The 17,107-nt window shown below is 41.5% G+C and overlaps 1 protein-coding gene across 7 annotated transcripts in view; it reads right to left on the bottom strand.

Annotated features, from left to right (window-relative positions):
• RAPGEF4 (Rap guanine nucleotide exchange factor 4) overlaps positions 1-17,107 on the bottom strand; it is a 467,459-nt gene that overhangs the window by 68,216 nt on the left and 382,136 nt on the right. For all 7 annotated transcript variants that reach the window (XM_068245487.1, XM_068245488.1, XM_068245485.1 and 4 more), the window contains one exon: positions 4,204-4,292. In XM_068245487.1, the coding sequence (XP_068101588.1) occupies positions 4,204-4,292 (89 nt within the window). The remainder of the gene's footprint in view (positions 1-4,203; positions 4,293-17,107) is intronic.

The following is a 17,107-nucleotide window of genomic DNA, read 5'->3' as shown; positions in this document are numbered from 1 at the left end:
CAGTAGAAATGTACATGTTAGGTGGGATAAGCTCATAATTATAAATTAAGTCTATTTATCTAACTCGTTCTGTGGAGTTCTACTGATCATTTATGGCGCATAGAATCTCCTCTTTGATTTCGCTGTTCGCCGCTGCCCTACGTTTTTATAAGCCTCGTAATTTTATTAAGCAATCCATCCAATCTCCTTCCTTACTCTGTGCCCAGTTCTTTAACTTATTTGCCTCTCCGCCGATGTGGTGGCAGCTATAAAACTATAAATTAATCCTAGACTTTGGAAATGTTAAGGAACGACACTGAATTCATTACATAATGAGTCCTTTATTTTCTGCAAATGGGAACTTGTGAAAGGCACTTGAATTATTTTGTCGCTATTACTTCAATAAAGTAATTGTGGAAATCAGTAAGAACAATATTCATCCGAGATCTTATGAAGTTCCATGCTGAGGAAGTCTGCGGCAGCCGCTCGTTCGGCCAACATTCGAGGAGAACTACCAGAGGGCCACAGAAGACTTTAGCTACGTAATGTTGATTACTCATTTGAGTCCAAATGACATTATTAGCATAACCAAATAGGAATGTGCACTTGAAGTGTCTGCTCTTGGAAGGCTGCGTTTGTTTGCCACGGGAGACCAGAAAGCACATTTAGCAAAGTGATTCTTATGATCTTAGCAGGCAATTCGATTCCATTTAATTATGTGGATTTTCAGTGGCGTGCCGTATAAAAGATATCATATCCATATTAAATGGTAACTTTTATGAATACACTAAATAAGCCTCTCTGTGATATCTCCCTTCTGGCTTTCCCATTATGCAGAGCATGCTTGAAAAAGCTCTGGGATACCAATCAATGACGAGAAAAGCTTTAGAACGAGAAAAAAAGTTCCTGTTTGAGACATCATGGTGGGCTTGCATGTTACGAGGATGGTTATGTTGAATGTGGGAAGGCGATTCTTCACGTAAGGGGACAAAGATGTCCATATAACCTTGGCAACCTAGCCACAACTAATATATTGATATGGGATTTGTCAAATGAGACATTTTAGCGTAAAACCCATCTAAAAAAAATGTTGTATTCTGTATCATATTTTCTGGTTGAACTTGTCGGACGTATATCTTTTTACAACCCAACTAACTACGTATGTTATGGAAATCCCCCCCTTGTGCTTTCGTCAAGTACAAACACGCATATCTTTATTTTATTTTTTTATGTACTGGACTTGAGGTTGTGGCCTATCCTTTAGGAACCAAGCATACAACATGGACCTGCTCAGTTTCAGTGGGAGGTCACGGTAACAACTGGGAAACCATCAGCCCAACTCCGATCCGATATCAAGGGGAAACAAAATGCACAAGACCTCATCCCGTGGGTGAATCTTTATTTAAATTATAAAGGCATTACATAGTGAAAGCTGGCAATATTTTTCGGGAAACCTATCTGGCTGTTGGAAGCTGCTTGCCCTTGCGCCACCCTATGGTCACTCCTCTATTTTCGTTTAATAGGGCACACTATTTGCTTATAGCCTGGATAGTGCTGCCTTAAAGGACTTACGAGGTGACATGTGACATGATGAGATAGACATGTGTATGTACAGTGCCGAGCACACAAATAACTAGGCTGTGTTCCTTTTTTTCTTTCTCTGCCTGAAAAAGTTAAACTTCAAGTATGCAGTATCAATTTCTGTCTGGGTCGGGACCGGGTCGGATTGGGTCAGACTATAGCATAACCCTCACTGATAAGTAATTACAGCCATAATACATTTTTCTGTCAGTAAATGGCTTTTAAGAGCAGAAAAGAGATAAAAAGGGTCAATAATTCATAGATTTGCGCTCTGGCATACTTCAATGAAGGTGTCATTGAGCAGAGATAATGAAACAGTAACAACTTAAAAACTAGATTTAAATATAAAATAAAGCTGTGGGATATCTAAAAAAAGTCATTTTTAGGAGAAAATGGATAGATATACAGTAATTGTTTTTCTCAGAAGTTTATTTTTACCTCGTAAGTCCTCTAACCACGAGCAATGATCATACAGGCCTGAAACACACCAGAGGAGTTTTTCTGAGCGTTTTGAGTTTTTAAATCTGCTGCTAATGTTATCCTATGTGTCTGTGCACACTGGAGCAATGAGGTTTTGTAAAAAACCCCATAGCATTACATTGGGAAGAGCTTTTAGAGGTTTCAAAACCTCTTCCCAATGTAATGCTATGGGGTTTTTTACAAAACCTCATTGCTCCAGTGTGCACAGACACATAGGATAACCTTGGCAGCAGATTTAAAAACTCAAAACGCTCAGAAAAACTCCTCTGGTGTGTTTCAGGCCTTAGGGCCTGTCTCCACTTGTCAGTTTTTCTGTGCATTTTCTGCACAGGAAAAATGCAACTGATGTTAATCAATGGACTAGATCACACTTGAATGCATTTTTCACATGCAGAAAAACAATCGACAGCAATGCAAAAATGTCAGACAACTCATGCAGAACAACGGACGCACAGAAAAACTGCTGAGTGGAGACAGAACCTAAGGGCCCATTCACACTAGAAATCGCTAATAGCTAACGCAAACCGCTGAGCGTTTTTCTGGCTTTTTTTCCTAGTGTTTTTTCACTGTATGGAGAGCGTTTTTCCAGCGATTAGCGTTTTGCGTTTTCTAGTTCAATTCAAATACTTTTATTGAAACGCTAATCGCTCCAGAATCGCTCAGAAAACGCTGCACGCAACACTTTTGCGTTTCAGCAAAACGCTAAACGCTTAGATGAGAACACTTCCATACACTTTCATTGTGCACACGTTTTTCAAATCGCTAGCGATTTTCAGCAAAACTGAAATCGCTCTGAAAACGCACAAGTGTGAATGGGCCCTTAAGGGCCCATTCACACTTAGAAACGTAGTAGCCTTAGGCTACTTACACACCAAGACGTTGCATTTTAGGGGACGTTATGGTCGCATAACGTGCCCCTAACGCAACGTATGGTGGTGTTGAAGTTGGACGTCAGATTGAGCTGCGTTATGCAGCTCTCAAAGCAGCCGCTGGAGGTTAGTGATAGGAAGTCCGGATCTTTTTAAGGATTCGGATCATTTGAATTGGATCATTGAAAAGGTCGGGATCTTTGAACCGAATCATTTTAATCATTTTACTAGGGAAGCAGACTGGGTGAAATGACTAGCAGAACAGGACTTTCCCTGCACTGTACATTCTGTATGTTCCTGTTTCTTCCAGACAGACATCCACTGTGAACCGAATCTTTCATTGTGATGATCCGGATGATTCGACTCACAAAAAAGATCCGGATCAAATGAACGATTCGTTCATGATCCGGACAACACTACAGTCCTACCATGAGTCTCTGCAGTGCAGTGAATATTAATTAGCCATGTGGCTGGCTGCTGCAGAGGAGGAGGAGGAGGAGGAGGAGGGGAGACCTCCTCCTCCAACATAACTGAGCATGTGCAAACAGTCTAACATGGCTTAGCCCAGTATGACGTACAGCATGCAGCACTTTGTTTAAACGTGCCGCGTTACTATATAACGCAACGTGGGCACAGTGAACAGCACAATTTATTTTACAGTGCTGTGACTTAGGCTGCGTTACCGGCTGCTGTAACGTGGGACTTTAACGTCCCACTGTGAAACCAGCCTTAGGCAGGCTAAACTCTTTAAATGCATACAGGGTGTATTTATCTCTGTTTTCCTTTTGTCCTGTGCAAGAGTTCAGTTCCACATTAACAGAAACATATCCAGGTGGTGTTCAGGTAGATGAAGCCTCTGGTCCAAAAAGCCCCATTCTTGAATGGAGCCTTAGATCAGAAGTAGCAAATGGTCGCTTGTTGAAAAATGAAATATAGTGTCCTCCAATGATTTAAACTGTAAACTCAGATTGTAAACTCAGATTTACCTTTTTTAACATGGTCATGTGCAGCAAAAGTCGGGAACGGTTATTCTTCCCCCTGTTCCACCAAGCAGAGTTCTCTACTACCAAAGCTGCATAACCTATAAACTGGCAAACTATACGTGGGGATCAGGCAGATTATGGCAAGCCCTTATAAAACCAGCAATTCTTTAGGGTAATTGTCACTTGTGTCAGCTGATTTGGAGAAATGTGCTGTTATTTGTATCACAGCACTTTACAGCTGACCGGCTGATCAATCACCATTATATATAGTAACACGCATCATCTGTGATCCCAGCACAGGAGATACTTACAGCTGCTTTACTATCCGCTCCAGTTCAGGGAGCTGCTCCTTCAGTGCAGGAATCGTTCTGGTATCATCTGATACTGATCCGTGAAATTCCTATGGAAAGAGGAATGAAGATGTTTAGGGAAATACAATAAATCAACTCCAAATCTTCCCTTATCAATAATTTATAATGGACAACTGATTTTATAACACCCCTCCCAAAAGATCCTAAGAAAAATCCCTGGTTTCCTGTTACTTGCATTTTATTATTATTATAAATTTATATAGTACTTACACATTTTTTACAGTATTTTATCAAGGGCTTTAAAGAGACACTGAAGCGAAAAAAAAATGTATGATATAATGATTTAATGATTTGTATGTGTAGTAATAAATAAAATAAAACATAAGGAGCAGAGACATAAGTCTAATATTGTTTTCAGTACAGGAAGAGTTATCCTGGATCCACACCATACAATTTTTTTTGGCAGATTTACCTACCAAATCGATTATTTCCAGCATGTCTGATCTGAGAGTCATCCGTTTTTTTTAGTGATTTTCTGCCCGATTTCCGTAGAAACAAACTGAAATCGGTCAGAAAATCACTCAAAAATCGATCTATTCTCAGATCGGACATGGAAATAATTGACCTGGCAGGTGCCAAAAAATTGTATGGTGTGGATCCAGCATTAAGAAACTCCAGTTGTTATCTATGCAAAAGAGCCATTGAGCTCCACGACTTTCAAAGTCGCAGAGAGCTCTGTCTTCTGAAGCTATATATATATATATATATATATATATATATATATATATATATATATATATATATATAAAATCTGGGCTTGTAAGAATTGATATAATATAAAGAAACACAAAACAGACAAAAAAACACCTTTATTTCCATATTGTCACCACACATTGTAGTAGGGACATCATTTAAATGTTGTAATAACCAGGAAAAATGGGCAGATAAAATGTGAAGGTTTTATTTGCAGAAGCACTTTTTATTTTTAAACTGTAATGGTTGAAAACTGAGAAACAATTTTTCCAATTTTTTCTATTTCCTTTAACCAGTTCACCCCCAAGGGTTTTTATCCTAACGGACCAGAGCAATTTTCAGTTGTCAGCGCTCCTCCCTTTTATTCCCTAATAACTTTATTACTACTTATCACAAGAAAATGATCTATACCTCGTTTTTTTCGCCACCAATTAGGCTTTCTGTGGATAGTACATTTTGCTAAGAATTTTTTTATTCTAAATGCATTTTAATGAGAAAAACAGAAAAAAAAAGAAAAAAAATCATTATTTCTCAGTGTTCAGCCTTTATAGTTTTAAAATTAAACATTCTCCTGTGGATAAAACAAACACGTTTTATTTGCCCAGTGGTCCCGATAATTAAACCGTTTAGATTATGTCCCTACCACAATGTATGGCGACAGTATATTATTTTGAAATATAAGTGGTTATTTTTCTGTTTGTTCTGGCCATAACTACAAGCCCCTATGTAATAAATTAAAATTAATTTTCCCCCATAAAATATAGAATAAAAAAAGCTGAGTCCCTAAGGCAACTATTTATTTATTTTTTTTAAGCTGATTTTTTTTTTTACAAGTGTTTTTTTTGGGGGGGAGGGTTGGAAGTGTAATTTTATTAATGATGTGTATATACTTGAAAATGTATGTATTTTGTAAGTGTAATATACTTTTTGGCCACAAGATGGCGCTGGTGAACACTCATAGGACGTGTTCACTTTTTTTTTTTTTTTTTTTTGCACACTTTATTAAACTGTTACATTTCCTGTTTATGTGAATGGACGTAGCCGCTGTTCGCGGTCACGTCCATTCACTCCAGGCACTGCGATTGGGTAGAGGACTGTTCAGTCCTCTTCCCCAATCGCCCAGCACGGGATCCCGACGGTAATGGCGGCGGTAGCGGCGGACACACGGCGGTAGCAGCGGCGGGAATGCGCGACGTATTAAAACGTCATGTTGCTGTTAATAGAGGTAAGCATGACGTTTTAATACGTTAGGATGGCGGTAAATGGTTAAAATGTACTGTGTAGGAAATACAATATTTCTTAGCAAAAAGTACCACCTAAAGAAAGCCTAGTTTTTGCCGCAAAAAAAATAAAATAAAAAAATATATAGATTAAATCAATAAAATTTGACAATTGCTTTGGTTTTTAAGTGGAAATAACCTGTGGTAGGGAAGTGGTTAAAGTCTGCAATGCATTACACAGCAGGCCTGCATTATACGTTGCTTGAATTATAAGGTAGTTCCAAATATTTGTGTTATTGGTGTACTTATCCTCTAGATAAATCCAATTTTTGTGAAAAATATCATCAGGTATTTGTTCTATCCAACATGTGCAAACAGCATCCACGTCCATCCCTGACATCTGATGATTACCTGTTACTAATACTACTTACATTGCGCTCCTATTCTCACCGTGTGCAAAGAAATATAGCAAGTTATTTAGTATAGTAAATTATTGTTATTATTATTGATTTATAAAGTGCCAACATATTCCGTGGCGGTGTACAAAGTAAGAAACAAACATGGGGTACATAATAATACAGACAATGGTGTACACTACTATACAAGATACATAATTAGTGACAAAATACAAAAAAATGATACAGCATACAGAATACAAAATACAGAAGTAGTAATGACAGTGATAAAAGTAACACGATGAAAAAAATGTATAATGATATATAGTAAATTATTGTCAATGGGTCTAATGTATCATGTAATGTAACATGTTGAAGGGAAACTATAGAAGATTCATCATTTAGAATATTTCTAAGTGTTAAAACTGAAGGTGTATATTACTGTACTTTTCAAATTTTCTTTGTGTTGCTGAGTTTTCAAAGCCTGCTGGTCTTTCCCATATGAAGGCCCAGCACAACCTGCATGTCTGGAGGTACCATCTGTAGCCGAAGATGAGATTGCAGCAAAGCTTTGCAATGGTGTCTCTGGGTAAGAAACCCTGTGGTCAGGGGCGTAACTAGAAATCACTGGACCCCCCTGCAAAACATTGGATGGGGCCCCCACCCCCTGCACACTGAATAGGGACAGTCTACATATCTTTGTCTACAAGACTTTGTATGATTCGTTATAAGTGGCTGAGCAGATGCAGTCATTAGAACAACTGTGCCGAGAGCAGAAAGTTTTTTCATTCCTTGCCCTGAGTCTCTCAAGATGGGCCCATCTGTGGCTTCTGGGCCCCCTTGCAGCTGCACCCCTTGCAGGGTCTATTGTTACGCCCCTGCCTGTGGTTGTGAGTGGTTATGGAGGTGAGTATAAGTCTTATCTACCCTGGAAGATATTTAATGTTAAGACGGACAAATAGTTGCTGAAGCAATTCACTTCTCTGTGTTTGTTTAGCCGGAACAAAATATCTAATGAGATTAGACTGAAAGAGAGCTCTCCTGAGGCAGCCCTCCATACAGTAAACACTGAGGCTTAACCCCTTCAGTGCCTTCTACAAAAGTGAAACCAAATACAACTTCAGGTTTGTGCTGGATTTCCATAAATTGTAATGACGATTTTTGTTTTTCTCATAAAGGTCATCATAATGTGGCTAATCGTTTAGAGCAGAGAGGAAGTTCTGAGTTTAGTCCCACTTTAATCAGAGTTGCAATTAAACCTTAATTAAGGCCAGGGGCGTAGCAATAGGGGGTGCAGAGGTAGCGACCGCTTCGGGGCCCTTGGGCCAGAGGGGCCCCGAAGGGCCCTCCCTTAACTACAGAATTAGCTCTCTATTGGGCCTATGCTCATAATAATGACTTCTGTAGATACTTTGAATAGTGGTAATCATTAACAAACTGTTCCCCATCCCCTTCTTGCACCTCTGACACTGTAGTTGCCATTGGCAGGTTTTGGTGCGCCGTATAAATTGTTATGTATAGAGTGCTTGGGGGGCCCCATTGTAAAACTTGCATCGGGGCCCACAGCTCCTTAGCTACGCCACTGATTAAGGCTGAAGTTGTCATCTGTTACCCAGTAACTTATTGCATGAGGGCATCTTAACATGTGTGGCTAATGTAAGATTTTCAGATTGTGATTATCAATAAGCTAGACTAACAAATGATTTCTGCGGGTGACGTAAGCGTTATTTGCTGTAGGCAGCCCCCATCAGAAAGGCCGCTTATCCATTTGTTTACACCCTGCTCTAACACTGTTTATTGCATACATATTTATCTGCATCCAACGCATTCTCACCACGCCATACCAGCGTCTATATATACATATATATATCGCCATGATGTGTTTATCCTATGGAATTTTAATGACAACAACACACAATCGCTCTGATTATGCAAATCAGATATAGCTGCAAGGATAAGTGTTTTTTATGAGATAAAGTACAAAAAAAACCCTAATGCAATTTAGCCAGGCTGGGAATCCGCTGACTTCTGCACACTCTATTCCTTTCTCAATACGGTCACGTCACTTTGGTGTTTGTCATTCTATAGGGGTATGGAGTAAAATGGTAATTGGTTAATAGGCTATGAGCTGGTAGTTGTAAAGGGAGTTAGAGGCAAGTGCTGTATAAAATGATTGCTCTCTCCCTCTAATAACAGCCATGTGAGATGTAATTGCAGGTTAGCCGTGCATCTCATGGAGACAGGCCTGTGAAATCCATGTTCTGTGTAAAAATCATGCTTCTAAATGACCTGCCCACTTATCACCATCATTATGTATATTTTTAGTTGGGAGCCATTGTATAGTAAAGTCTCTTAAGGGAAATTGCAACATATTGACATTTCTAAAAGCTAGTAATGAAGTGTAGGAGAGGGAATACAAATTCCCCCAGTGAATTGGCATTAGCACGAGGGGAACACGGCATCGATGCAGACCTTTCACGCACTCCTCCACTCCTCTTACTCACTTCTAACAGGGACCTAATGGAATCAATAGGAAACTGGGCAGAATCCGGCGACTAATGAAGCTCGCTTGTCGCCATCTAGATCTCTCGCCTGGAAAGTATTAGCAGTAGGAAGGTGTGAGCTGCAGCTGCCCAAACCCATTACAGTACAGAAGGTGATTACCAAAACCAAATGTTTAGTAATGTTTCCTGAGCCGGATCCCCAATAGCCCCTCCCCCAACACATACACATATGTAACATGCGCATGAATATATACACACACCCAAAACACATAGACAACGAACACACACACACTGTGCATACACACAAACACAGACAACACAAACATATCCCTCACACACACACAAAAACACATTATACACACTAACACACACGTAACACACACACAAAACACATACACCACACACATACACAGACACATACAACAACACACACACATATATAGACACACATGTAAACACAATATACACACAAACACATACAACACACACGCATACAGTCACACACACACGTAAATACAATATACACTCAAACACATACACACACATATAACACACACATACAGTACTAAACCTGTAAACACAAAAACAGCACATATAATGCACACATACACTCTCAACAAGAGCATGTTCACACACCTACAGCACACACACAAACACACACCAACACACGTAAACACAATAAACACACACAAAACAAACACATACACATAACACGTATAGCACACACTCCTTATATGGTTTTTAAATACTTTCTCTGCCTGCCTATTTTTCTCCTAGTTCCCAAGTACTAAGCAATGTACACACATTAAGCTCATGGTGAACCAGAACTCCTAGGAGTGTGACAATTTGGATATTCAGCAGTGACGCATTGTGGGAGACCTCATATACTCACTACAATCTGAATAATAGAAACACCTTCTGTTTTAAGAAGGTGAATTTTTAGTTGTGTGAAGCAATAATTTGTGATTGTTTTAAATGACACTTTCCTAATTACAGTTACAAGCAGATGGGCTCTCTGTTGAGCAACCTGAATTAATTTAGGGTGAGGGGAGGAGAACGAATAGGAGGCATCCCTCTGTTAGTTTTAGTGGGAACTACAATAGAATTCAGCCAATGGTGTATTATCCTGATGTAAGGACGCATACTCATACAAGATTGTCACCCAGAACAACCAAGAATTATTATTTTGGGTAACAAAAATGTGGCATGTATACGTAGCTTAAAGCTGTAATTCAGGGAGATGGCTGAACCTCCAGATGAAATACAGTATAGGCAAAATATCATACCCACTAAAAGAATTTGTGGGACAACTCATATAGATTGCTTTTTGCAATAAAGAAGATTATAATATGCAATAAAGAAAATGGGGGTGATGTGCAGTGCAGTTTTGCCTGGCCGCTGGCTCCCTATTGGCTGGATCAGTGAAATGTCTTGTGGTCTGGCTCACCAAGGAGAGTGGGAGATTATCCCACATCCTCACTAAAAGTAATGGCCAAAACTGGTGGTTGAACAAGGAGAACCTGCAGAGTGGGAGGAGCTGGCATACACTGTCAATCACAAGCTCCCCCTACAATCGCACAAATACAAAATTCCATGTTTGGTTAGTGCTACGCTTATGCCCATTTGTGTTGCAAAAATTACAGTTTGTGCTGCTAGTGTTAAAGTGGTCTGAAACTCTGACATAACATTCAATAAAAAATGTGTTTTCTTACTTTTTATTACCCATACAGTTACCATATTTGTTTTTGTGCACAAGTAATATTGTCAGTTTACAAATTACAAGTTCCCAAAGTACCGTTTATCTGCTCTGAAGGCTGCCGTTGCATTTTATTCAAGTTGCTTTTTATTATATATTAAAATCTTCTAGTGAGCTGTTCTGAACTGAGTGCATGCTTGAAGCACAGAGAGCTCCTTTTCAGTTGTTACACACAATTTAACAACTGAGAAATGTAAACAAGAGATAATGATATCTCCACTCTGGAAGTGAATCTTAAGCTGAAGGGGCTTTTCTGTGCAGGACAAAGTGCTGTGTTCAATGCTGGGAACACACGATACGTTTTTTCCCGCGCGATTCTCCGCTCGATCGATTTACCACTCGATTTTCTTATCTTCCGCTCATTTTTCTTATCTTTTTTCCATTCACTTCTATGAGGAATCGAGCGATAAAACGATCAAGCAGTGTTCTACTTTTAAAAAGAAAACGATCATGCGGAATATCGGACATGACGGAATTAATCATCAATTGAACGCATCTATTGTGCGGGAAAATGAAATGTGTGTTCCCACCATATATGTTTGAATGCTGTTCTGCTACACATTTTTTGGGGGAGATAGTAGGTTTAAAGCTGTAAGGAATCTTTTAGAGCAAAGAAGAAATGCTAAGTTTATGGCCACTTTAAGAAAATAGCACTTATTTTTCCCCAGACAATAACATCACCCAGCCTCTGTACAACAGTCTACGAACATGAAACTAGTATAGTTGGGTAGTGCTGTGTTTGTGCTTATTTGTGCTGCTAGAAATCTTTATTCTAGCATGGCTCACAACAGACCCGATTTGGGTTGGGACAATCACAGGATCCTGCCTCCTCCCTATACTTTCCCGATTTCCTCTTCCCTACCTGGCATGCTTATTTCCTCCTCAGTTTACAGCAATGTGCTTTCAATTTGCATGGGGACTAAGTGCCCACCCACTCTCCTGCTCTGATTATATACACGCCCACATCCTCCTCCAGATTGTGACCACTCCCTCTTAGCTGTGCACAGTTGGACTATATCTAGCAGAGGTAAGCTAAGGGCTCGTTTCCACTGCAACGCAGAGCTGTGCGGCTCAGCGCTGCGCATCACTACTGGAAGCCAGTCACAGGCTGCATGGCTCTGCACTGTACAGCATTTAGGAGACACAGACAGCTGTGGTTGCAGGCAGATCTCCTCCTCTCCTGAGAGCCACACATACAGGAGAGTGAGGCTATGTTTCCATTTGTGCGAAAACGGGCCGATTCCCCGGCCACAAATTCGGATGGAATTTGGCAGCCTATAGAACTCTATGAAGAGCATCTGAATTTGTGGCCAGGGAAAAATCTGAGGCCCTGCAGCATAAATTCACGCGTCACTGTCCGAATCCCATAGCTGTGCATAGCGCGGCTAGAGGGATTCGGCTGCGAGACGCGGCACAGCTGTGCCAGCATCGCGTCTCGCAAGACACGCACAAGTGGAAACAAGCCCTGAGGGTTTCTGCTGGACATGTGTGGGGTGAAGAGGCAGGAAAATACAGGCTGGGGCAGGTTTAGAGGCTAAGTGAGTTCTGGGTTTATGGGGACATAATGCAGCAGTGGGTGTCATGGAGGACAGGTGCAGGGAAATCCAGTATTACGATGTGTGATTGGGAGGGATGAAGGTAATAGGAGTGAACACCTATTACCATCTGCTGCTCAGCACCCACTATAAAGTATTGCAGCACACACCTGCTGTAATCAGCACTCCCTATGACTGAGCATCCACTACAGCTTACTGTTACAAACTGTATCACCATCCACTGAATTGATGTACTGCTCGTTCCATTTGAATTATGTACATTTTGCTAAGAAATTCTTCATTGTATGTATGTTTTGAGGTGTGGAGGTGGGGTGGCTAGAGATTAGAAAGAGGGACACTTTAAAGAGAAACTGTAATCAAGAATTGAACTTCATCCCAATCAGTAGCTGATACCCTCTTTCACAGGAGACATCTTTTCCTATTCTCAAAGGATCATCAGGGGGCTCTGTATGGCTGATATTGTGGTGAAACCCCTCCCACAGTGTGATGTCAGCTCCTCAGACCACTGAGATCCTGACATCACATTGTGGTAGCCTTGTTGCATTGTGGGAAATAACAGCTGCTGACAACTGCCAAAAAAGCAAGCAACATCTCCTTCCAGTGACATCACTTGCCAGCAGTAAAAATGTCACCATGTGATAAATGTAAAGAATGTAAATAAGGGAAATGAAATATTTTACAATGGGCAAACACTGACTAAATCATTTATACATAATTATTGTAAAAACGAAGCACTTTTTTTATTACATTATTTTCATTGGAGTTTCTCTTTAAAGAGAGTCTGAAGCGAGAATAAATCTCGCTTCAGACCTCATAAATAGCAGGGACATGTGTGCCCCTGCTAAACCGCCGCTATCCCGCGGCTTAACGGGGGTCCCTTTACCCCCAAATCCCCTCCGTACAGCGGGGGAGCGCTTCCTGGTTGGGGCAGGGCTAACCGCCACAGCCCTGCCCCACGCGCGTCTGTCAGACGCGTATCTCCGCCTCTCCCCCGCCCCTCTCAGTCTTCCTTTACTGAGAGGGGCGGGGGAGAGGCGGTGATGCGCGTCTGATAGACGCGACTGGAGGCAGGGCTGCAGCCGTTAGCCTTGCCTCCAGGAAGAGAAAATTTTACGACCAACTTGCGACCAAGTCTTGCGGGGGTGGGTTTGGGGGTGAAGGGACCCCCGTTTAGCCCCGGGATAGCGGCGTTTTAGCAGGGGCACACATGCCCCTGCTAACTATGAGCTCTGAAGCGAGATTTATTCTCGCTTCAGAGTCTCTTTAAGACACACCACTTCAACACCTCTAACTGCACTGGCGAACTGAGGGGGCTATTCCGGGTGTCTGGAACCTCCCCCCTGCACTGAGCTGTGTATTCAGCCTGGAAAGCCTGCATAATATAAACAGCCTCATTCTCCCTCCCTTCTTACTTCTGGTGCTTCCCTCCAGCTAATAGAATGAGAGAGGCAGCCCAGCTTCCCTCACAAGAAGATGCAGCCTGCAGTGAGAGAATGTTGATTATGGAGTCCTGGACTCTCCACAGCACAGAAGTGTCCAACATGATGAAATTAGAGTGCAGGCAAGCTGGTAAATATGCACAGCATGATGCAGAGCTTGCCTGGACTCAGGGTCCGTGGGCAAACATCTGTCTGGTCTCTCCCCATTGTTATAATGACTGCATGTGTGGGTAAGGTGTTTAACAAGCTGAAAAGTTTTTGACAGTCCCTAGACTCCAGGAGGGCTTCTTTCTGACTTGTGTGAGAGACTGACGGGGACAGGAGTCCGATTACAGGCAAGTAGCCTGTCTGATGTGGGACTGCAATACAGATAAGTTCTCTGCTCCATCTCAGGCTATTCTCAATTTCTCCACTCCTCTCTCTGGGCTAGTGCACGCCAAAATGACAATAGGAATCGCTAGCAATTTGTGAGTGTGATTTTGTGAAGTGATTTTCAGAGCGATTTTTGAATGAATTGCTCAAAAACATGCTACATGCAGTATACCTGCGATTTTGAAAAAATCACAACGCTGCTGTGGGAACACCCACATACGGTAACATTAGTCAAGCGCTTTTCAGATCACTGTTGATTTGAAAAACGCTCAGAAGCACTCTTGGTGTGCACCAGCCTCCTTCATTCACCTTTGTTTCCCTCTTCCCCTAGAGCTGGCTGTGTGTTCTTGTCATACAGGAAAGCTAAATAAAAGTGCAATCCTGGTGAGGCAAAATATTATTATTTAGTATTTATATAGCGCCGCCATCTTCCGCAGATGCATATATCCCTGCATCATATGACTATCGCTTGTGGTATGTGACACTATGTGGCATATTCCACTGAATTGTCCAAATTAAGTCTATCTCCTGTTCCTCTCTTGGGGAGTTGTTCCAGCGCTGTACCCCGTTCAAATTTGGTGCTACCAGAAACCCTCAGAAACACTCGTGTCCTTGAGTACTTCCAAAGATAGGCAGCTCCGTAATACGCCAGCGCATTTTTGTGCATGGGCAGTATGGAGCCACCTGTATTCGGAAGCACTCGGGGACATACGTGCTTCTGGACCTTTCAGGAACCCCCCCCCCCCCTTAAAAATCCTGCGTTTGCCCCTGAACTGCTCCCCAACCACACCCCTCATCATGCATATCACAAAGAATTCAGAAGAAAAGGATGTCGTTTTATCATTTCAACCACACTGGTCCATTCTATTATCACTAGTTTTCCTTTATTTTAACCTTTGAAAATAAATAAATCAATATAAATAATCTGACAGCAGACAAAAAGAGAAAAGGGCGATCTCAAAAGTACAGAAAAAACAATTGGCCAGAAGGTTGAGGAGTAACCTCACCTTAGGTTGTTGCTGGTATGCCTATATAGGTTTTCCAGCAGCAGATACACGGTTAAATACATATATTTTCATAGATCTGTACATGAGTCTTGAAAGAGGGACAAATGAAGAAGAAAGAGGGACAGGTGGATTTGGTTCCCAAAGAGGGACTGTCCCTCTGAAAAAAAAGGGACAGTTGGAAGCTATGTTTAAAAATACATGACACTATGAGCCCGATCCAATTCACCTTTTCTCCTGAGTTTTCTCCTAGGAGATAATTTTCCATCTTCTGTTCAAAATAACTTTTCACATCTTATCAATAAGCCTGAGATGAGAAGCGTCTCAGATTCCATACTTACCTGGGGCTTCCTTAAGCCCTGTTTGGGCCACTCATCCCCGGGTGGCTCCAGTCCTTGGCAATGCAACCCGACAGCCTGACCCAGTTGTGCTTTGTCACACATGCGCTCCCACGTTGCACTCCTGTCCCTGGAGCGCCTGTGCAGATTGCTCCTGGAGATGGCAGCACAACGGGGGAGTGCGCTGGGGTGCGTGACGAAGCACGACTCGGCCAGGCTTTCGGGCTTATTTGCCGGGGTATGGAGCCACCCGGGGAGATGCTGAGGGACGAGTGACCCTAACGGGGCTTATGGAAGCCTCAGGTAAGTATGGTACCTGAGACGCTTCTTATCTCAGGTACACTTTAAGCCATCAGCTAGCAAAAAAAATACTCAGAATAATGTTTGACAGTACTTTTTCACGTACTCTTTCAGTTGCAGAGTGCTGAAAAGTTACTTTCAACAGAAGATGAAAATTAACTCCTAGGAGAAAACTTCAAAGAAAATGGGAATTGGATCAGGCCTAATGAGATTTGTTCAGCCATGTCTGTTATTCAGAAAACCCAGACACACAACATAGCTTAAGCAGCTGTGTACACTCGATTTAGCACTACAAGCTGCCTGAATTACATGCAGCTATATAAAGGGCTATTTTTTCCATATGGCTTTCATGGCGTTTCCTGATCAGTTTATCAGCAGTAATCAGTAATCTAATATGCATTCATAATACATCCATAACCTGGACCTTATTTTTCAGTTGTACGCCACAATTTATAAATGATTATATATCTATTCATTTAATTACTTTTATGGCTATTATTTATTGCCCTTTGTGGTTCTACAAACTACCCTCCCCCTCCCCCCTTAGTCCTAACAGTAAACTAACTTACCCCCTAAATCGCAACTTACCCTCCTCTACTCCTTCGCTGTTTCCTTTCTGACACTCAGCTATACTAAAGCGGAGCCCCCCTGCTGTACTTCCGGTGCAGAATTTAACGTCTTGCTGCTCGCCTTTGGTAAAGCCAAGCTCCCATTTCCAGTATGCCTGTCGCAGCCAATCACAAGTGCACAAACTAACTCCTTGCTCCTTGACGCTCGGCTATAGTATAGGCTAGTGCCCATTTCTATTACGCCCCTGCTCATTTCACCGCAGTAAATCGCTAAAAAACAAACTCCAGCATCCCAATGTTACACTGGGTGCTCAGCTATGGTATAGCCAAGCACCCATTTCCGATATACCCGCAACCATTTTGCTACCACCAGTGATTAAAAACTCAACTACAGTGCACATTTTACCAGCTGCCCGCCGGTGCCCAAATGACATGCTCGGTAAAAAAAAAAGATATGATGAATGCTTTAATAAAAGAGATAGTTAAAGGAGATGATTGTGGAGAAATAATCAGAGCATACAGGCCCATATGCAATTCACTTTTTCACCTGAGTTTTCTCCTAGGTGAAATTTTCACAACTTAAATGCCTTTTAAACCACCAGCAAGCAAACAAATACTCAAAATAATTTTGACAGTGCTTTCTCACCTACTTTTTGGTACTTTTTCTATAGCAAAGTGCAAAAAGTTATTTTAAATTG

The sequence above is a fragment of the Hyperolius riggenbachi genome, chromosome 7 (assembly GCF_040937935.1).
Source record: "Hyperolius riggenbachi isolate aHypRig1 chromosome 7, aHypRig1.pri, whole genome shotgun sequence".
In the NCBI taxonomy this organism is placed as follows: domain Eukaryota; kingdom Metazoa; phylum Chordata; class Amphibia; order Anura; family Hyperoliidae; genus Hyperolius; species Hyperolius riggenbachi.
This window is presented reverse-complemented; position numbering and strand designations above follow the sequence as displayed.